The sequence below is a fragment of the Mytilus trossulus genome, chromosome 14 (genome assembly GCF_036588685.1).
Source record: "Mytilus trossulus isolate FHL-02 chromosome 14, PNRI_Mtr1.1.1.hap1, whole genome shotgun sequence".
Classification (NCBI taxonomy): Eukaryota; Metazoa; Mollusca; class Bivalvia; order Mytilida; family Mytilidae; genus Mytilus; species Mytilus trossulus.
In genome coordinates this window covers 41,458,924-41,483,522 of record NC_086386.1, presented here as the reverse complement: position 1 = coordinate 41,483,522, position 24,599 = coordinate 41,458,924, and the positions used below count along the sequence as shown (strand labels likewise).

At 32.5% G+C, this 24,599-nt stretch overlaps 1 protein-coding gene across 1 annotated transcript; it reads left to right on the top strand.

The window, feature by feature from the left end:
* Nucleotides 1–5,862: 5,862 nt before the first annotated feature.
* Nucleotides 5,863–14,640, top strand: LOC134696065 (uncharacterized). The gene is made up of 5 exons (XM_063557643.1): nucleotides 5,863–6,049; nucleotides 10,346–10,704; nucleotides 11,920–12,248; nucleotides 13,202–13,416; nucleotides 14,418–14,640. Exons 2-5 carry the CDS (start codon nucleotides 10,346–10,348, stop codon nucleotides 14,541–14,543), a joined length of 1,029 nt encoding a protein of 342 aa, XP_063413713.1. The 5' UTR covers nucleotides 5,863–6,049; the 3' UTR covers nucleotides 14,544–14,640.
* Nucleotides 14,641–24,599: the final 9,959 nt, after the last annotated feature.

Genomic DNA, 24,599 nt, shown 5'->3' with positions numbered 1-24,599 from the left:
ATTGTCAATACAAACATTTTACCTGTTCGACACCAAATGCTGTCAAGTTTGGGGACCCTGTGCCCTGGCCATGGCTCTTTTTTTTTCATAATTCATCTTACTTGTACATCTCCTTTGAATTGTTTGCTTATTTGTTCTATGGTCTATCTATGCATATCTATCTATATACCACATTTTCATGGTCCCACAAAAATGTTTAAAATGTATACATTTTACTTTCTTCTAGCTGATCTCATGTGATAGCTGTACCTTTTTGGTCACTATTTATGTGTTGCATTTAATATGAATTGTAACACTTTACAGTGACTGAACAGGTAAAACAAATACTTCTCAAGAAATAGAAAAAAGAAAACAACTTGGAACAGCACCAGACTACATGTATGTATGAATAAAAAATCAGATCAGAATATATATAGCATGGAGGATATTATATGTCCTTGTAAATAAGCAAGGTAAGCTTTTAATAATAGTGCCTATTTTTTAATTTACTAGATTTTTCATTCATTATCTGTGCAAATTTCAACATCATTTGTCATAAATTCTTATCTAACTTTACTCAAACTTTCAGTGATGGATCCAGAAATTTTCATTAGCGGAAGCCCACTGTCTGCCTTAGAAGGGGCCAACTCCAGTCATGCTTCAGTGATTCCCTATGAAAACATCAAAATATTTCCTTCCAAAGGGCCCCTGAAAAACCCTCTAACTCCACCTCTGACTTCATTCACCAAAATACTGGTGTATTTCTATGATAAATATCATGCACAATTTTATAAATGAGAGAGGAAAGAAGATACACATGTGGTGTAACTGCATACCCATAGCCAGGGGGTTCGGACTACACCCCCCTTGAAAACAAATAAGCACTGTTAAAGTCAATGTTCTGTTCGAATTGTGACTATTAAAGTCGAGTTTGTGAGTCCAACGAACCCCCCTTTTGAAATTCCTGGCTATGGGCCTGACCTGCACATGACAATTACAAACTACCCCATTTTTTTTTTATCATAAACCAATCAACTGATCATGCTGATACTGACATTATCAGAGAGTACACATCAAATGAAAAATCACAAATAACTGATACATATATTATCAGATATTACAGAATTAAATATGTTTTAAATTTATTACAAAAAAAATGTGTTCTCAATCTTGTAGATAGATATAACTGGATCTCATATACATGTGAGTGTACGCCCTCTACGTCCCCCTCTGAATCCGCCACTGCCTTCTGTTGTTGTCCATTTTGTCAAGTAGTAATCCTCAAAAGTGCTTGTAGGTTATAAGCTATTTTTATCAAGTTGATTTTAGACACAGAATACATTTTATTATAATTCATAATGTCCTGAATTCATTCATTCTCAATTTTATTAAGTCTCCTTCCATTTTAACACCGGTCCACCAATAACACAACAAAAATGACAAATTAGTAGAAAAAAGTGCTATGTTTTCATAAGTGCAATATTCTAATAAAAATAAACTACTCACAAACCACTGATCTCAATATAATCAGCTAAAATACGGCAAGCTTTTTAGAAAAGCTATTACTTGTAATCGCTAACACTCAGTGTAAAATATCGATAAACATAATTGCCTACACATGTTAAAATGAGTAAAGAGCATGACATAAAGGAATTGTTTCTTAGTCAGTAAACATTCAACATCCAACATCAAATAGATTTAGTGTAAAGACGTCATACACAGGTTGTTTATTTTCTTTGGTTACATCCTCTGACATCAGACTCGGACTTCTCTTGAACTGAATTTTAATGTGCGTATTGTTATGCGTTTAATTTCCTACATTTGGTTAGAGGTATAGGGGGAGGGTTGAGATCTCACAAACATGTTTAACCCCGCCGCATTTTCTTAGGTATAACCTCAATTTAATCAATTTTCTTTGTAAAATATATACTATTTTTTGCGCCTGTCCCAAGTCAGGAGCCTCTGGCCTGTTAGTCTTGTATTATTCTAATTTTAGTTTCTTGTTTACTATTTTGAAATTAGTATGGCGTTCATTATCACTGGACTAGTATATATTTGTTTAGGTGCCAGCTGAAGGACGCCTCCGGGTGCGCTACATTCAAGACCTGTTGTTGACCTTCTGCTGTTGTTTTTTATTTGGTCGGGTTGTTGTCTCTTTGACACATTCCCCATTTCCATTCTCAATTTTAAAGAAAAAATAACCTTTTGCGATGCCAAGATACAGGTATAAAAAAATTGTAGATCCATGAATGTGTATATATAAAACCAAAGTAATAGTTGACCTGTTTTGTTCCCTAACAACATCGTTGCTGTGTGTACACTTATTACCTAAACATCTTGATACATGAATTAGGTATTGATAATTCACTTGGAAACTGATCATTTTCCCCCATGGCTCTTGCCAAAGAGGAAATCCTGGATAATCATATGTCTATTCTACATGTATGTTCCATTGGAAATTCAACCAAGGATGACGAAATGGATCTTCCACATCATGATTCTGCTTACCCTTCCGGAGTACCTTAGATCACCACCAGTTTTTGGTGGGATTCGTGTTGCTTAATCTTTAGTTTTGTATATGTTGTGTCTTGTGTACTATTATTTGTGTGTTTGTCTTTTTCTTTTTTAGCCATGGCGTTATCAGTTTATTTTCGATCGATGAGTTTGAATACCCCTCTGGTATCGTCATCCCTTCTTTGTTCTTAACATCAAACTGTATTTAAATAAGAATCGTTGGATAGTCATTATGTTAGCAGCAAACGGAGAAACCCCGATTTCAAACGAATAGAGGTATATCAATTAATTCTTAGAAAAGTAAATCTGTATAAAACAAATTGCTTTAAAATACTACTAGTAATTAAGTCTAAAGATATCAGAATGCTTCCGATTAAAGTTTTTAAAATTTTGATAACTTTCTTAAAATTTTGTAAACCAATCCTGTTTATTCGTATTTTACTTAGGTTAAACATTTGTTTTTCAAAAGTGCACAAACAAACTATAGAAAAAAGAGGGATTCTGACACCAGAAGAACTTAATATCATTTTCCCTGTTTATTCTGTGGTTTGCCAGTTACTCAGATGTCGGTTTGATCGAAAATGGGATCAACTCATTTTTATAATTGTGGAATCACATGTAGCTGTGAAAATATGTTTCAAAAAAATAATTATATTAAAGTTTCAACATCTAAATCCACATAAAAAAACAAAGGTTTATAAACCGAATATCCCTGTTTCCAAAATAAAACTTTGTACAACTCTAAACATATTTTCGTTTTCCTCATCACTGATGAGTTCACTTCTTGATAATAGTTTTCGTATATCATATCTTGTTAGTGTAGAAATGGTTTGTGTCCTAATGAGTCTATAATTATTACATTCTAGCAGATAGTATTTTGCTGCTCTCAACTTGTCCACATATACAGAGACTGGAAACAAAAATATTTTTTTTTCTGGAAAAGGTGTTCAACTAAGCCATTGCAGTTCAACCGGAGTCTGGCGTGAAGTATTTGACCTTTTCTACAACCAGTATTATAATATGAAGGGTCTTTCTTAATATCACGATTTAAATAATTTTTAAGTGTAAATTATGATGGATTACATCTTACATCTTGTTGAAGGCTGTTTTATTCACGAATAACAGATCGTAGGAAGGAATTTTGATAAAAAAGTTGTTTTACAGCTCAGGTTTTTTAACGTATATTACTTATAAATGAACTTAGTTTTTCTGCCAGTTACCGTACATTTATTCTGTGGCTAAAATTTAAAAAAAAAATTAACAACTCTCTTAAATTATCATTGATGTGTACTAAATTGGACAGCAGCTTATTTAAATTATGATCAAAAAGAAATTTGGGAAAAATGTATTTCCTGTTTTCTGTTTATTATTTATACATTGACTTGGTTTTTCCTCTGGTTGCCATTACATACGGTCTGCAGTTAAAGTTTTTAAAAACATTTATTGGATTCGATCTAGACTAAAAGACTAGACATTTAACCCATTTCTCTGACGTCAGTCTATTGTTCTAACAGTGGATTATTTTTTCGGAATCCACTGACCACCCTGTTAACTTAAGATAACTTATGTCATAACTTTAAGTTTTTAACTTACGAAATGTAATCCTCTCAAAAACGAGTGACAGATGAAAGGTTCGAACCCGCGCGCATTTTCGACAGTGAAGATTGTAGTCTATGCATGATACCACTAGACCACGAGCGCTTATATGAAAAAATATTTTAATATCACTCTTAAAGCGTTTATTTGTCAATATATGTCAATAAACTATATTTCTGTCTTTTTTATATATAAAAGAATAAATAACATCATACAATCAAGGAATTGTAAATATGACTTATTAGTACAGTTCCTTTATAAAATAAACACCCATGTACACATAACACTTATCACTTTTAACGTACAAGGCCATCCCCTTTTGAATGTGAATAAATTGTGATAAGCTACAACTGTAAAACTACTTCTTTGACTCTTAAACCAGAAACAAAACTGTCAACTTGTTATGAAAAATGAAATAAAGATACCTCTCAGATTCAAAAAAATATGTTGGTAGAGAAACACAGTAAAATGGAAAAAAAATATTCCGGGTCCTAGGATTGAACTTGGTACTGATGGTATCAAAGTTGTGTCTTTCAGTGCTAACGACTAGACGATCACGGCTATAAACACATTTCATGATACACTTTAAAATTGACATACTTATATATTGTATAGTTGTAGCAGAAGCAATTCTGCTTGGGTTTCAGAATGCGTACCACAAATATTACTAGTGTATTTACTGATTTAAGATGGATGCCAACTGTAATAACGTTGAAACAATCTAAACATATATAATGAAAGCGAACCAGTTAACACAATATTTATATATTATTGTTCAATTAAGACCAATCATTGTTTTCATTTTGTCATCAACTAGAATGTTGTGAGTTGGTTTTATTGTGGCATTTATAAGTAAGCTTAGTCCGTTTGAATATAGGTTGTATATCAATCTATCTAAACCAAAGATTTTTTTATCAAAAGAATTGGACCATATTAAGACTATAAACATGAAACTCATCTGGTTGTTCAATACTTTATATGTAAATATTCAAGGTTTTCAAATGTTCGTAACTATTTTATTTTAACTTTCCAAACAAGATTACAAAAACATCCGTATAATAATTATTTGTCTTTTTGAATAAATTATGAATACTAAAACCTAATCAATATTAAAAAATTGTAATGATTAATTATTGAAAGAAATAATTATTTACAAGTATACAATCTGGAATTAGTAAGGGTAGATAACAACCGATTTAAGTTAAATTAAACTTATCTTAAGTTAAATATAAATGTGAACTATGTGGATCTAACCATTTCCAGATATTAGAGAATAAAAAAGACAAAATACGAAATTATTTTCATGAAACTTCGTTGATTCATTGTCAGATCATGAAACATATAGTCGTTTTACTAGAAATGGGTTAAGTTAGAGAATTGATAAGAAGTATTGGATTCGAAAACGATAATCAACTCGCGACTAAAGTCGCTCGTTGATTATCGTTTACGAATCCACTACTTCTTATCAATTCTCCAATACAGAAACGAAACCTCATATCATTGACCCAATGCTCTGTAAACTGTTTATTGCACACTTTTGATAGTTTGGATAAATGTTTTACATTGTTAGAAATAAAATCGGTGACCATGAACTTGACAGCTAGTGCCCCTTTATACATCCCCAAATCCCCCCACTCCACCCCTCCCCCGCACACACACACGTCCGACCCCTTGATCCTCTATATATACACATAAGTATATCCGTCTTATAGACCAGATCATTTGAAATAATCAATTTAAACGTGTACATTACATTTAACCTATTCAGTTTTGTCGTGTGTCAAAATCTATGTCGTCCTTCATTCATTGACTTTTTGCTGAGATATACACATCAAGTCAGGCATGCAATACTTGTATCGTCTTTTTTATATGATATAACGAAAGAATCAGAGGAGTTCCAAATGGTGTAATTAAATTTTTAGTTTCGGTTTTAAAAAGAATATTGAAACATTACTTAACGGTAAGTCATATTGGCAAGTAGTTTTAGGACAAATACATAAATCTTTTAGAAAATCAAATGTAGCAGTGAAATAAAAAAGAGTTTTGTCCATGTTTTCCAGAATAATTCTAAACATATAAAGATTGAAATATGATTCAGGCAAATCTGCGTTTACATGGTAACAAAGGTTTTGGACACATTGTCGTATATTCGTGCATTTAACATTAATTTGTTCAAATATTGTCAAGCGTAAAAGGAAATTTTCTAAAATAAGCGTATTGATTTTGATACACACTATTTCTTTTATGAATAGGGAAGTATTTAAAATAGATTTGATCACTACAAATTAAACACACCACAAGTTTGATCATAATACTTAGGTAAAAATTTATTTAAATATTAAACATTTTGTGACAGTCACGTGCCTTCCATTTTATATCATACTGTAACTCATGAATACATTAACTAAATTGTATTCCTTACCTGCATTGTGTGAGCCTGATCTTGACTGATAAATCAAAGTAGCATAAGTCAAAAAAGAAAGCATAGATCATATAAACTAACCTAACCTTTTCCAAATATTTTTGATTTTTTTACTTCAATATCTTGATAATCAAAACTGATCTTTCATGTCTATATTTAGAAAATTTTCTTAACCATTTTATTTTATTAATTTTGTTCTTTCAAGTCGGGGACCAAATATAATTCAGTTGTTGTCTTTTTCGCTGTGTTACATATTATTTTCGTCCATGATCCTTTGAACATTACGGAGCCCTGTTGGTCTCACACAGATTATAAAGTGTCTTTTAAAGTCCTGCGCTGAAGATGTGTAAAGTCTAGCGCTGGAGGTGTACAGTCTAGCGTTGGAAATGTAAAGTCCAGCGCTGAAGATGTAAAGTCTAGCGCTGGAGATGTAAAGTCCAGCGCTGGAGATGTAAAGTCCAGCGATGGAGATGTAAAGTCAAGCACTGGAGATCTAAAGTTTAGCGCTGGGGATGTAAAGTCTAGCGCTGGAGATGTGTAAAATCTAGCGCTGGAGATATGCAAAGTCTAACGCTGGAGATGTAAAGTCAAGCGCAGGAGATGTAAAATCAAGCACTGGAGATGTAAAGTCTAGCACTGAAGATGTAAAATCAAGCGCTGGAGATGTAAATTCTGGCGCTAAAGATTTAAAGTCAAGCGCTGGAGATGTAAAGTCGAGCGCTGGAGATGTAAAGTCAAGCGCTTGAGATGTAAAGTCTAGCGCTGGAGATGTAAAGTCAAGCGCTGGAAATGTAAGTCCAGCGCTTGAGATGTAAAGTCAAGCGCTGGAGATGTAAAATTAAGCGCTGGAGATGTAAAATCACGCGCTAAAGATGAAAGTCAAACGCTGGAGATATAAAGTCTAACGCTGGAGATGTAAAGTCAAGCGCTGGAAATGTTAAGTCCAGCGCGGGAGAAGTAAAGCCTTTTTAGGTGACACAAAGAAATGCCAATCCTGTGTTTTTCATTAAGGATTTCCAATTAGTATTAATAAATGGGTGTTTATAATTATAATGGCCCTGTTATATGTCCAAGGTCTGTAATAATGGCCGAGAAAGTCTGTAATGGCATGAGGCAACACAGTGGGACATAACAGACATCCGAGGACATTATTACTGACCGAGGACATATAACATGCCATTATAAAAACACCATTTTTTTAATACATTTCTTAACCAACTGAACAAAAGTATATGTGTTGCTACCACCTTCATGTTCTCTTTTACTCTTTTAATGACAGTTTAGTTTGAAAAAAAAAATCTCCACCAAGATAAAGATTTAAATATACATAATATACGAGAAATAAAGTTGAAAGAATTATGTGTTGAAAAACAGGATGAAAGGTGATCCCTTTATATGGTTCTTTATAACTCTTTGATGTTTGTTGTTGGTTACTTAATTAAACAAAATACAAAAAGGTATTATACTCTTTTCAACTTAATCATGTTAATTTTATTAACTTCATTAAAGTGAGCTTAATACACACAAACTGGGCATTAATACAGTGCCATTACAGAAAAACAGGGCCATTACAGAAATCGGGGCCATTACAGAAAATCAGGGCCATTACAGAAAAAACAGGGCCATTACAGAAATACCAGTGCCATTACAAAAAAATAGGGCCATCACAAGAAAATATGTAATTTTTTAATAAATATTCATTTTTTGCAATAATATACTTAGTTGGTTACTATAGTAATATTTCCTTGTAATTAAGTCCAAGGTGAAAATACACAAAAAATAAGTTGATCCCTAAGGCTTTCTCGCATTTTTATTTGCAACACGCTAAAACGCGATTTTACATTTCTAACGATAAACTACATCTCTAGCGTTTGACTTCACATCTTCAGTGTTACCCATTATAACTTCAGCGCTAGACTTTACATCTTCAGCGCTGGACTTTTCATTCCAACGCTGGGCTTTACATGTCCATCGCTTGACATTACATCTCCTTTGCTAGACTTTATATCTCCAGCTCTTGACTTTACATCTCTAGCGCGGGACATTACTTCTCCAACGCTTGATTTTACATCTCCAGCGTTTGACTTTACATCTCTAGCGCTTGATTTTACATTTCCAGTGCTAGACTTTATATCTCCAGCGCTAGACTTTACATCTTCAGCGCTGGACTCTACATCTTCAGCGCCAGAATTAAAATCTCCAGCGCTTGATTTTGCATCTCCAGCGCTAGACTTTACATCTACAGCGCTAGACTGCGCATATCTCATATGGCATGCGCTAGATTTTACACATCTCCAGCTCTAGACTTTACATCCATAGCACTAAACTTTACATCTTCAACGCTTGACTTTACATCTCCAGCGCTGGACTTTACATCTCCAGCGCTAGACTTTACAGCTCTGGCGCTAGACTTTACATCTCCAGCGCTAGACTTTACACATCTTCGGCGCAGGACTTCAAAAAAGACACTTTATAATCTGTGTGAGACCAACAGGGCTCCGTAGAACATGATTTAGGCCGCTGGGTTTCTTGTTGAACTGTTGTGCTCTTGTTATTTCATAAACGTATGACCTTCAATTCATCATTAAGTTTTGTATTATATATTCGTCTGTCAATAAATTTAGTTGGGATTTAAAGGTAGATACGGAAAAAAAACCATAAATACTAGGCCAATTCATTATAATGAATATGAACTGAAATAAGAGAATACTTGAAGTGCCATTTTACATAAATTAAGAATGATTTGTGCATCAGAGAAAGTAAAAACTATATAATTTAATAAGAAAATAGATATAATATGAGCATGTTTATCTGAAGAGCAAACATTATGTCGTACAATTGTTATACTCACAAGGCAAATAGACAACATGAGCTTTCTGCTGTAAAATGAATAATTAATAAAGAAAATTTTTTACTTTAAATTTTGATGCAAGATTTTTTAGAATATGATAGTTTAAAAGATTCTTTGATAGAATTTCATTTCAATCTAGTGAAGTAACTTTATGATGCGTGGGTAGCAATTTGAATGGAGAGCATAATTTAAGAAATAAAAAGCTTGTATGAATCTAAACAAAGTTACAAAATGCTCAAACGATAGCATACTTTGAGAGTATATTTATATTTGGCTATAATAGCTGTATTAGCGTACAGCTTGCTGTTCTGCGTGAAACAAGACTCCGTGTTGAACACCGTACTTAGACTTATATTAGAGGGTTTGAATTTAGAAATTATGACATGGATTTACAGTTGTCTCATTGCCATTCATATCACATCGTCTTATTTTTATTTTTATTACTCATTATAAGTCAATGATATGTTCTAAATATTCAAGCATTTTCCTTTGCAATGAGTACGAAGAAAGGAGGATACATTTTAATGTATGTAGCCTCCTCTTTTTATAACTGCTGCTTCCTTTGGTTCTTTTAAAATAAGAAATTAGATAAAAACAAATGTTTGCATTTTAACGCAAAGGACTGCGTTATATAATGAACAAGGTGTGTGCTATTTACAAATGTTTGCGTTTTAATGGAAAGGTTTCGGTTATATCACAAAGGTTTGCGTTATTTCGCAAATGTTTGCATTATTATAACACAGAAGGTTTGCGTTATTTTACAAATGGTTTGCGTTATTTTGCAAAGGTTTGCGCTTAAAGCTAACATAGTAGGACCTATACAATTATGTGGCACTAATTCGCTTCCATACACTCATGTAAGCAGTCACATGATTAATTGTTCGTTCTGATTTTTCATCGCGAAAGACAAATTTGATATTTGATCTTTATTTTGCTGTCTCTTTTTAAAGTTACTTCCATTAAAAAAATATTCCTACTTCCAGATGGACCGCTCAAAAATAAAGATTGAACAAGATGTGTGGGAAAATTCTTTCGTAGAACAATTTTACAATCGAGAATGTCCTATCTTTACACATAAACATGTACATGAAAATATGAAAGATGATCCAAACTACGACGAGAAGATTAAGCTGATAGAGAAATGTCAGGAACTTGGTAGATATACTTATTCTATAAGTAAAAAGCCACCATTGAACATAGCTATCATTGGCACACCAGGCGGAGGCAAATCGTCGCTATTAAACACCATATTTGCAAGTTTTAGTACAGATTGTTGGAAAGAGTTCGTTATATTTGGATCTCATGGCAGAGCTGGTAATACGATTACAACAGAGTTCACAAGGTTTGTATGTTCCCATTTTTTTCTCTCCCTATTTTACGTTGGTGTTATTGACGACTGGAATACAAAGGTATAGATCGCAACAATAACCCGGAAACATCAAATAGTTCTTTATAATGGTAAATATCATACGTATTGATAACAATGTTCAGAAATGTATACAAATTTCCTATTATTTTACAGTTACTGTAATAATTGTTTGTTTTAAATGACTCTTACGCAAAGCTCATTAGGAATTACTTTGTTCTTGTCACTTACACGTTTAAGTAAGTCACATTATTACATACATTTTTTACAATACTGATTCTAAAACTACGAAAGAAAAATTATGGAGGTATCAAATGCTTTACTCTTGTAACGTTTAAATGACGTGGTGTTTTATAAACAACCGGCATGTCCATTGGTACAAACTGTGTTCCTCTACTAGCTTACTTTATCATGTTTATATAGTAGCGTCTTATGGAAAATAAACAGGAGTTAGTACAAAATGTATTACCCTTTTAATTATCGCTAAAGCGATAATGTCCTCTTACTGGATAATTCAAGATATGGCGACTATTGAACACATACATGTATATAATCAATCGAACCTATACAAAAGGTAGTTAGGTCTGCATGCCTAATATATTCTGGTACATCACGTAATTGATTATGAGGGTCGATTGAGACCACAATTTACCAAGTACGACAACAGAGCTGTTTTCATATTTTAATTTGATTTTAGCAAGATTTCAGCAGCGCTTGTATTTGAAGTAAAAATCTCCAAGTTGGTACAACATTCAAGAGCTTGTACTCAATATAACAATTCATTTGATAGCAGGGACCGTTGTAAACACGGAAACTATCAAACTAAGAGTTTCAAGTGATGAAGTTTGATTATCCCTTCGATGTGCAGTAGGTGTTAAACGGGGCTAATTTGCTTAACACTCCGGAACACCTGAGACCACCCTTCGTTTTTGTTTGAGCTTTTGATACTCAGTATAATTACTTCTTATGTTGTGTTTTGTATATTTCATATTTGTCATTTTGTTGTGTTGTGTTGTGGGTGTTTTATTTATTTGCCATGTTGTTGTCAGTTTATCATTAACAAATGAGTTTGATTTATCTTTAGTATCTTTTTCTCTCTAGGGCATTTGTAATTAACAACTTTCTTCAGAATTATAGAGAAATTAATTAGAATATAAATCAGTTGAGTGCGAATATATTGTTTATTTAAAGCTACAAGAAAGATAGTTACTACAAACCTGTAGGAGATCATCGTATGCCAACCTTTTTGGACATGCCTGGATTTGAGGACGATGAATCCAAAGAAACGTTAGCCCTTCTCGAGATGGTATTTACTGGTAGAATAAAGGAACAGGAGAAAATGATAGAACTCAAAAAGTATGCTCTCAAATATGGCGTACATGCGTTGCTGACCAAATACAATAAGAGAGTATGTCACCGTCCAGTTGATCGGATAATTGTGGTCTGTACGTCAAATCTCGACGAACCTTTACCAAAGAACTTTTTAAATGCTGTTTGGGAGGCTGCAAGAAAACACCGAGGTAACTATAAAATGCTTAGAATAATTACCATTATAAAAAGAAGATGTGGTATGATAACCAATAAAACACGTATTTATAAAAGTTCAAACAAATTAATTGTGATCACCTATAGGTAACCATTCAGCCTTCAAGGATGGAAAACCCATACTGTTTAGTCCGCTATAAAAGGCATTCGACATATTAATTAAGAAATAATTTCATTGGGAAAAGAAGTGGCCTTACAAAAAAGAAATTACGAAAAACAAATTTGATAGACATAAACACACGTCAACCACTGATTAACAAATATGTACACAACGAATGTGGTGATGTTAAACATGTTAACCTTTGTGAGTGCTTAAGCCCTCTCTAATCTGGAACAATAGTTTAATAATATAACAGCAGACGATGCATGATCATGAACAGTGGTCGATATTTCTTTGTTAAAACCGTTTTTGTTTAAAATGTCAGCAAACACTTAAGGAAGCGTAATTAAGAAAAACAAATAACCACAATACGTTGGTTGATATATTAACACCTTCTTAAAAAAAAAAACCGACATGAACACTGATATATCCTCTGGAAAACAAACTGTAGAGCATTTAACAAAGAGCCTTCAACAATGATGCATTGTAACTGATGATTTTGATTAACTCAGAATAATTACATGAATCGGCAGAAAAATATCTTGGAAAGATAAAGACAACACCCTTAAGGTAGGATCCAGTTTGTCCTCAACATTTCAGTATAAGAGTAACAGTGTAATTAAATGAAGTGTGCAGAGAAAAAAGTTTCTTCTAAAAACAAAACAATAACTCAAGGCAGGATATAATTTATGATTTACGATATTCCATTTGAAAAATAGATCTAAGACAATATAAGACACCATACAAAATATGAAAAAGATAAATTGAAATCAAGTGCTGGTGAACATTAATATTGTCTTTATTTTTTCTCCTTAATTTGTCAAACAGGAATACCGGTTTATGGAGTATTGACATGCAGGGACAGATATCCTCCGGATACCGTAGAAGACAAAATTAAAGAATTTCGCAATCTCCTGGCATTACCACAATGTCGGTTTGCACATATTATAAATTACTGTGATGCCATTCAAGTTAGCAGAGGGGTACATCGAGATACAATAATTCCATCGCTGGATGTACCAGTATTACAGTTCTTGAAACAGGTATAAAATCGCATTATGTTGTGTGATTAATAAAAACTGTATATATCACGTCGATATAACAGCCCAAAATAGCAATGTTATATCTTTTGATTTGCGTTGGCAAATATTTTGCTTTTCCCTCGTTGGGATTCGAACTCATGCTACTGATATATATTGTCCCCAAATCGAGTTGCACTGTGCTCGACTCTCTAGACCACTACTAGAGCCTAGGAACAGCAGGTTCTGTATATATTACTACGCTTATGACTTTTTCATGTTCCAATATCTCCTCTGTCACTTGGAATGATATAATAAAGGAACTAGTGCAACATGCTTGCCTTATTATGATAAAGATATGATAAATATGTATCTGAAAAAGCCAATAACATCTCAAACCTTAATTTAGGGTTAATTGATTATTCAACCGAAAGTGACCTGGAGTTAACTGGAAGTAGCTACTTTTTCACTTATTTCATGGAATAGTACTTAGAAACTTATATATGTTTTAATCAGTGTAAATAACGCTATCTTGTGAGACCAAAAGTGATATTTTTTGTTCACATTTATCTCTTTTCGTTTAGGCAAAAATATATAGAAACATTTATTGAATCAGTTTGAAGAAACCTTTGCTTGGACGTTGAAATTTACTTTAAGTTGTTACTCATCAATAATATATAATATTGATGTGGAAAGACCTTCAATTCTTCTCTGAACAATTTGTATTTAATCATGAGATGTTTTACTCGATAAGATTGTCAATGAGTCAATCCTTAATCAACGACCAAATGCCATAGAAAGTTAGTTTGATCTATTACAATGTCGTGTTGTTTAGTCTTTAGTTTGTTATGTTGTGTCTGGCGTTCTATAGTAAATTATGTCTTTTTCGTTTTGGTTTAGCAATGGCGTTGTCAGTTTATTGTCGATCTATGCGTTTGAATGTCCTTCTGGTACCTCGCCCTTCTTGTAAATGATGTTATTACAACAACAAAAATGTCAATGTGTTGATTTTTATTTCATTTTAGGTTTTGAATCCACGTCAAGAAGATCCAACACCGGAAGAAGTCAGTAAAATGGACATATTGTCACTTTTCGCATTCATATTCGCTGTAATGGCATTTGTATATGTACTTTTAACTTCCAATAACTAACTTTGATTGTGTTTAAAATTCATAGCCATGAAACCAATGTTAGACTTTGAGCGCGTCTTAATTGATATAAATTATGTAATATATAACTATTGATTTGTGTGTGTGTATTTATATTACATTGTTGTTGATAAGGAATTTAAATTGATAAAAGGTTAGTTTAAACAGATTGACAAAGATGCTCAGATGATAGTTTGTGTGTATAAATTCGCGTCAATTTACTACTAAAAGTGCACCATTTTCATTGCATTCTCCACATCCATGCATGCCCATTATTCTTTCCTTACATGAGATGCCAACCCCAATCTTTGCGTCTAGATCATCAATTACAAGACATAAATCATGTGCTTGTACTTTACTGACAAGCGATGAAAATTACAAATTCTCGTCAATCAAAAAATAAATAAAATACTTTTGATTGCGTTAAAACGATCATGTTATCAATTGGTAAAAAAAAAGACTCTGCCTCCCTCATCGATAAAAACCGGTTATAACTTTGTATAAGTAAATGTTTCTTTTTTTTTCTATTTTATAATAATTGCGAGTTGAGCTCAAATTAATTTAGAAAATCAACCGTTACAACAATTTACATTCACTCTTTAAGCTCTTTAAGCTTGTATTTGTAAAGTTTAATTTTTCTATACACTTTGTTTGTTATCGGCAATATAAACTAAGTTTGTTCTTGGGAGGTTAATATATATGTACGCTGGATTGGAAGTTACATTACAAGCGAACGGTTGCTTGCCAATACAGTACATGTGCCCGTATGCATAGCACTAATCGCGATAAGGTATATGATCGTTATACTAATATTGTGTGAAATGTAGAAAAGTATGTCCGTTCGGAAAAAATCTTAGCTTAGTAATATATTTAAGTATCACGAAGCTTTCTCCATATGGGCCCAGATCTAACTTAAAGTTTGAAATTTAAAAAAAAACCAAGTCAGTTAACTTGCATGTACTCATACATCGATGCTGCGTTTTCTCGTAGCATCGCCTGCTATTATGCAAAAATACCAAGCCAGAAAAACAAAAAATCATTAGAAAGCAACAATCTGATTTTAAGATGGGGTAATCATAATAATGCTAGATTTTTTTAAACGCTAACATTTTTTTTAATTATTCCTCGCTACCATTCAAATGATTTATTTTTTTAAAACTTAACACAAGGTCTAGGGATAATGTGGTTTCAGAATTCTGATGTTGTTATCTGTTTGAACACATTTTGTTTATCACATTAAGGATCTGCATTTATTTTTTATATTGTATCGTAAAAATACTTTTCAAAATTGTTATGTATTTAATCATAATTGTGTTTGTCAGTGGCTGTGACCGACAAAAATGATTTTACACAAAGACAGTATGTAATTAAGGAACCTCTGACTGGGGATATACATAATTTCATGTTTCCATTCAATTCATTAGAATTCAAAGAAATGTGTTTTTTTTCAAATATGATTTACAATGTGTATAATCAAATCAAATGGTAGTTTTTTTGATAGAATAAATATATAAATAGTAAATCAATCAATTAATTCAGAAATAATCATTGTATGTACTTTTTTAAAACCTATTTCCGATTCACATTAGCGTAAGCTAATCCTCTTCCACATGTGACACACTTCGTAATGCTTATTTCATTACACACCCGGTAAATAGTCTAATTCGGTCGGTCACATTCGTGAAAAGGGAAGAGGGTTGTAGTTACGACATAAGGAACATATCCGATAACATTTGTGAAGCAGTTATTTCAAATGGTCAACCAACGTATGATGGCTTCCTTTAAATATACGATGGGATGATATTCACATCAATCAATATAAGTAATTAAAATAAGCTCACTATATATTTGTGTTGGTTGTTTTAGAAGGCCATACGATGACCTATATACATGAACATATTGCTTTTGTGATCGTCCTTTGGTATCTGGTCGGACATCTTTTAAATTTTAGTTATATGTCTTATTGTAGGTGTGATAACACTTTACACTGGATATATAGATACACAGGGGTTTATATCATAGTTAGTATTACAATGGGAATACAAGAGCAACAATTACAATTTCAACATGTTATACGTCAAATTGGAACAGAATGGAACCTCTACCATTTATCTTATATGCGACTGTCATTTGATGAGGGTCTTTCCGTTTTTAATTGTCCTCGGAATTCAGTTTTTTTTTTGGTGATTTTACTGGTTTGTTTTTATATCCATTTATTCATATGTAACTGAAATAGTTGACCAAGATCATGATCACCTATACAAAGGTCTTCCAACAAACATAGTGGATACTTTATTGTACTGTGCCATTTCATTTGTCGCGTGTTTGCGTTTTCTCCTTTCACTTTCACTAGAAATCGAAACGGTGATATCGGAAAATTAAAATTACATGTAAGTGAAAGCGTCATTTATACAGTATCAATTAATAATATTATGTTTTAAAGTATATAGAAATAGCAAAACATCCAATGCAAGACGGAAATATGTTATTATCACATACACTGAAATAAATGATGAATAATGTCTAGTACTAGACGGATTCTCAGAGGTGGAATTTTACCATACGCATACATAAGTCCCTGCAGAATTTGTCAAAAATGAACAACAGTAGTCGAACAATATCATTGAAATAAGTTAAGCCACAAAGAATGCATAGAACTTCAATTGGTAATGACATTAACACAGAAAATGAATATCTTGCTTATTGCTTACGTGATGCAGTTAATTCTCGTTTTGACATTCGATTTTTTTATTTTTCTATTTCCTCTGTTTCTAACGAGTTTTGGTTTTCTGCTAATTTTGCCTTTGACTTATTTATCAGTATTCAAAACATTAATTGAAGACTTTACAAACTTAACAAGAGTGAGTACATCAATCAGCAAAACGAGGCTAACGACAATACACATAAAGGCAGCTCCAAATAATCCAATCCTCTCGGAAGATTTCCGTGTATCAGAAGCAGATGTAAGCTTGCGGATGCATGAAGACAGTTGTGTTTTATTTACTGCTAGTTCCTTTTCAATCATCTGTAGTTCGGATTCCAGTTCTATTACCAATTCCTCCCGAGACAAATTTGAAACTTTTTTAGATCCCCAATGTTCAAGTTTCCTCCTATAGTCACATCTACAGGGACACATATTTGCTATAAAAAAATAAAAGAATTCACAAAAAACGCAATTTATACATAATCAACATTATAAGTTCGGATATTTTACTTATTTGTTATAAATGACAATCCTATTAAATAGCAATTGGAGTAGAACACTCGTTATCAATCGCAAATGCGTAAATAGTTGTTGGTATCCATCTATTACATGTATTACTCAGTTCAACTCCCAACAATGTGGAGACATTCCTAATAGTCCGTGAAGGGAGAGGAACTTTGTGTTTGAATGTCAATTTGATTGGCTATAAATTGATTTCTTTATCAATATTCGAAATAGTCCGTACGTACCGCATACCGCCCGTTCACCACTTGCAACAACAAGTAATTTCCCCCGTGTTGACTGCATGCTCGCAAGATTCTGTAAAGAACTCAGTACACTTTCTAACGATTTGTTACGGTTCGTTTGCTAATTGTTTACGGATTATTCACAGCTGATTACTTGTGGTTACTTTCTAGTAAAAAGAATTTGTTCGGGTCGTCTTACTTTGCGGGTTATTACTAGTAATTACGGGCACTTGACCAGTAGTAGGAATAGATACGCATTCCTACTTTTTGTTTACGATTTTTGGAAAAGTATTAGAACTGCAAAAGCATCAGGACTCGTAAATATTCATAACAACACGAAAACATGTCATATAGAAGAGGGACGAAATATACCAGAGGGGCAGTTAAACTCATAAATCGAAAATAAGCTCACAAAGCCATGGCTAAAAACTAAAAGGACAAACAGACAAACAGACAAACAATATAGTACACATGACACAACAAAGAAAACTAAAGATTAAACAACACGAATCCCACCAAAAACTAGGGGTGATCTCAGGTGCTCCGGAAGGGTAAGCAGATCCTGCTGATCATGTTGCACCCGTCGTGTTGCTTATGAAATAACAAATCCGATAAATAGTCATATTCGGTAGGATACGTTTAGGTTTCGATCAGTAGTAATATAATGTAATTAGCAAAAAAATAGCACTATTGATGTCTGTAATTTGCTCGATGGTATCAACAACAACTCTTAACAAATAGTATAACTTTGCCGTAAAAATATCGAAATAAATCGTGATGATCCGTTAAAAAACCCTGGAAATAGCTTGTAATATCTCGTAATAAGTATTAAACCCTTGCCCCTCTTTTTTTTTTGGCAAAATGATTTTTGAAATTTCATTTTACATTTTCTGAAATCTGTAATGAGTGAAAATTACCCCCCCCCCCCCCTCAAAAATAATCTTTTCACCTACCCCCTCTTTTAAAAAAAATTCCTTTAAGATATCATAATGGTCATCATCTCAATTTAAATGATCTATTGAATTTGCAACCATCACTACCCATTTAAAAACAATATAAAAGTCTTAAAATAGAAAATGACATACTTAATCACGGCTAACATCAATATTCCTTAATCAGCATGTTAAAAATAGTAACTTCAAAAAATAAATTGACAGCTAATCACCACAACATTTCTTTATACATACTGTAAAAGCAGTGTATGATGGAAATCTAAACTTAACCTTGTAATTGTCCATTAACCAGGAAACCTTATTTTGTTATCATGTGTTGGCATACAAACAGTTCAAAAATACATCTAAGTCGTTTTTGTGTATTGCTTGTAATATAATCCTGAACATTTTGTTCAATGTTTTGTCACTGGTTATCTGTTAGAATAATTTGGGGTCGTTTTCTTTTCACACGAGAGACAACTTGAAGCTGCGTTATAACGCAGCTGGTACGGGGCGCCGAATGGGACTCTTGTGGTTTTGTACAAAATTCAATTCTGTCATAACAAAATCATTTTTGTCTTACAAAACTATGTGCTACAGACTTGTTTTGTGAGAACTTCAATTTTGTGATGACAAAATTCATTTGTGTAGACAAAATTCATTTTTGTCATGACAAAATTCATTTTTGTAGACAAAATTCATATTTGTCATGACAAAAGTCAATTTTGTCTTAAAGGTATGCAAATATAAACATATTTGCATACAAAATTGACTTTTGTTACCTGATATGGAAATTAAATCACAAAAGTCAATTGTGTACGGTAAGATTCAATTTTGTGAGACAAAATTGACTTTGTGAAACAAAATTAACTTTTGTGAGACAAAAATGACTTTTGTGAGACAAAATTGACTTTTGTGAGACAAAATTGACTTTTGTGAGACAAAATTGACTTTTGTGAGACAAAATTCAATTTTGTGAGACAAAATTCAATTTTGTCATTTTTGTTGAGACAAAATTCAATTTTGTCATTTTTGTTGAGACAAAATTCAAATTTGTCATTTTTGTTGAGACAAAAGTCAATTTTGTTAATTTTGTTGAGACAAAAGTCAATTTTGTAAATTTTGTTGAGACAAAAGTCAATTTTGTTAATTTTGTTGAGACAAAAGTCATTTTTTCAATTTTGTTGAGACAAAAGTCAATTTTGTCAATTTTGTTGAGACAAAAGTCAATTTTGTGACGACAAAATTCATTTTTGTGATGACAAAATTCAATTTTGTAACAACAAAATTGACTTTTATGAGACAAAATTGACTTTCGTGAGACAAAAATCAATTTTGTTGAGACAAAATTCAATTTTGTTAATTTTGTTGAGACAAAATTCAATTTTGTTAATTTTGTTGAGACAAAATTCAATTTTGTTAATTTTGTTGAGACAAAATTCAATTTTGTCAATTTTGTTGAGACAAAATTCAATTTTGTCAATTTTGTTGAGACAAAATTCAATTTTGTCAATTTTGTTGAGACAAAAGTCAATTTTGTCTCACAAAAGTCAATTTTGTGTAACAAAAGTCAATTTTGTGTAACAAAAGTCAATTTTGTGTAACAAAAGTCAATTTTGTGTAACAAAAGTAATTTTTGTGTAACAAAAGTCAATTTTGTGTTACAAAAGTCGATTTTGTATGCAAATTAGTTCACAGAAACCAAACTAAACTAATTTAAATACAAAATTGACTTTTGTCGCTCAATTTTCAAATTAGGTAACAAAAGTCAAGTCTGTGTAACAAAAATGAATTTTGTCATGACAAAAGTGACTTTTGTCCGCTGCTAGATAATTTTGTATGACAAAATTTCAAATTTGTAGTATGATACAAATTTTGTTAAACTGAAATCATTTTTGTTGAACAAAAGTCACTTTTGTCCGTACAAAATTGAATTTTGAGTACAAAACCACAAGAGTCCCATTCGGCGCCCCGTAGCTGGTACTAATCGTTTAGTAATCTGATCTTTTAGTGACATACAGATCTGTAGTTGGAATTATTCATCTTCAAACTCTTCTTAACTTTTCGAACAATTATCTTTGTAAATGTAATATTCCCAAATACATGTTTCCATTATTCCGTTCAACCAAAGCTATCTGAAAGATCAAATAAAAAAAATGCAGTTCATACAAAACAAAATGGAAAATGTGTCTATGGGCTACAAATGATCCAGCTCGTAAATATGCACGTGTCAACTTCCACATTTAGAAACATGTACAGGATTCAAGGAGTTAAAACTGTTTTGTGATTTTAACATTCGGTTGAGGCAAACTAATTAAAAGTTAATGGACGGGAACGAAAAATTCAGCATTTTTTATGTTTATAAATGGCCTTAACTCAAGAACGGTAGAAGTTAGGCCAGGCCACTCAATTTAAATCTTGATATGTGTGTTATGGTAATATGCATTGTATATACGATTTTTTACATTTGCTTGAGGCAAACTAAAGTTAGAGAACAGAAGCGAAACATCCAGCTATTTGTATGTTTATAAATGGGCATTACTCAAGATGCAACATCTTACACTAACCTTATCAAAAACGAACTGTTTACTTGTAAAGTAAGCAAATGTTCCAGACTGAAGGAGCAGCCGGATCTCATCGCCGTATAAATAAGATGTGCAAATGATTGTACAACTGCACATCACATATCAGACCCTCGCTCTAAAATTCATAATATATTCCTTTTCATAGAATAACCGATTCTTTGCACGCATTCTTAAAATAATGACTTTTAATTCACTAATAACAATTCCGACCGAACTTCAATTGTCAAAATATGAATTATATTTAAAATAGCACTTTCAAAACACTTTTCAAAAACAATTATGATTCTTAATTTCAGCATTCTGAGATACTTCTTTCTAGCCAATTAAAAGTTTAATCTTTTAAATTACCTCTAAAGATTTTCCTCAAAATGTATGCGTCACTAATGTTCTCTGTGGTTGTAGTAACTTCTGCCATTTTGTCTGCCTTCTAAACTTTTGTCTTTCTTTTTTAAAATTCCTTTTGATAGAAGTGTCTGGTGACCTATAAAGAACACCGTATTACATTTTGACTGAAATGGTCATGTTATCCATGAAGACGGAGACTTTTTGTCAATTATTCTGTGTGCCAAACAGATTGCATTTAAGAATTGAATGCTCTTTTTTGTAAATTTATTGGGGTGTAAAAGCGTTGACCGAAGTACATTTTGTATGAAGCGCGGAAGCGGTTCATGCATACTAAAAATGTGCACACGGTCAACGCTTTTACAACCCTATAAAGTAACCAAAAAAAAGCATTCAATACTTATAATTACATTTTTACCTACACTGCAGGATCATGAAAACACGCCTTTTATCAATTTTTGATTTCATTTACCTGTGCACTTATTGTGGGACCTCGTGTCATCATGAATGAAAAGATGCATTGTGTAATGCAATTGATTAAGGAATATCACGAGCTTGCTAGTTAGCCAATCAGGATAACGTATTATAATGAAACATACATCTAATGTAATTATAAGAGTGTGAGTACAGTTCTTTAGGTACTTATAAAAATGTTCAAAACTAGTTTTTTTACATAAAATGATCTCTTGCTCGTTTATTTGTTTTTCGCAATGGTGTGTTACTTTTTCATAGACTAATGAGTATAAATATCCTTTGGATTCTGTGGCGGATCCAGTTAGGGTTCCGTGCTTTGAACACCCTTTTTTGACGATCAGTGGTTTAAAATTGGAACAAATGTTTAGAACCCTCTTTTAAAAATGACTGGTCCCGCCCCTGGGTATCTTTCACTTTTTGCTAAAATAATAGGTACATGTTTTTGTCTATGCAACAATTTCATAGCTAGTGTGTCCTAACAGCTGTTCTAAGACTAAACGTAAAGAAAGTGAACTTATTAATTTTTTAAATGTTTAAAGATTACTTCATTTTCCACCCGTAGGAAACAATAATGAGATTACCAATTAGAAACATTATTTATATCATAATAATTAAACTTAAGATAATAAATAATATTTATCTAATAATTTTACGTTCAAACTTATGTTCGCATGTTTTCAGATACCATCCAATAAAAAAAAAATCCCATCATGAAAAAATTAACTTGTTATGTGTTCCTCTTTTACTAGCTTCAAAATGTATCCAAAATCAAGAATGTGGAACATACTCTATCTGACATAATCATTTGGTAACTGATGCAATTAGTGTCTCGAGCTCTTTTATGTCCGTCTTGAACATAAAAAACTAAATATCAAATAAACAACTCTGCTAATGCTCAGGTTGGTTGTCATATTATACAACATATTTATTAATATAGAAAACAACGGGGAAAACATAGAACTTCTTTTGTCATACAAAACACTGTCAAACATCCAAACATACTATCCACACTGATCTGTGTCCACACTTGTAGTATATAGATTTATCTTAGTGATATAACAAATTGTCAGAGTAGTATAGTCAAATTTAGTTATAGCATTAAGCTTTGCTTCGTGATACACCTCTTTCCTTAATGATATGATAATAGTTTTCATAGGCAGTTTGGCGTTCAATAAATGTTATATTCCAAATTGTTCTCGTTTATTATGGAGTGATCGATATTATTCTTGTTCAGTGCTATCGTAAAGAATTATGCAAATTGATTCGCAGATGCGGATCGATCGAGGATTTGAAAAGGGGCATAAGCAGAGACTTGTAAAACGTCTAGTATGCATTGAGCATATATGTCGGGGATCCATGAGGGGATCCCAGTATCCTTGACCCCCACCCCTAACCCCACCTCTAGTATACTGAGCAAAACTAACCTCTAATTTCTTGAACTGTGATGAATGTTTCATAAACGAAACTGGAAAACTACCACGTCTATGTTCAACTTGTCTTTTCTCCTTTTGATGTCCACTTGTCTTTCATCTTCGTTGCACGTACATAGAGAGAAATACCAAGTGATCATGCATATTATACAAAATTACAGATCAGTGTCCTATAAACTGGTTCGCCGTTCGATCTATAGCTTCGCACCATCAGTGTAGCGTTAAGTGAACACAACAGGGGTCCAGTTTAAGTGTCCTTACGTCTTGTCATTAATTATCTTGTGTTTCCATTTGAAGACTTCTCGGCGTGTGGTAACACGAGGGGGCCTACAATCAACGTACGCGTGCATTACATAAAATTGATAAGGCTTTTAAGCCGCGTTTGTTGTAACATGGAAGTATTATATTGTCAATATAATACTTCCATGGTTGTAATAAGTAATAATTATTTTACAACTTCTGATAGATATGCGGCACTTGTTTGCTAACATGGAACAAATCGAAGGTTGTAAATTATTTGAATCTGTGTCATTTCATAGAGGTTATTAATGTATGGTCATTTTATATCATTCAAATAAAATAATATGTTAAACAAAAATGGACAACTACAAAATTATAATGGTCCATCGATTCTGTATTCTTTTAATTTTTAAAACATTTTTTTTCTATTCTTTATAATTTTGCTCATTATTCTCTATTTGATCATCTTTTTATTTTCTATTCTTTATATTTTTTTGTATATGCTATAAGTGTTGTTCTTTATTCTGCGTTTCCCAGTCGCGTGACCCTCCAACAAGACCCTAAAGTATTATTACCGATAAATAGGCGTTTAAGAATGTGTACCAT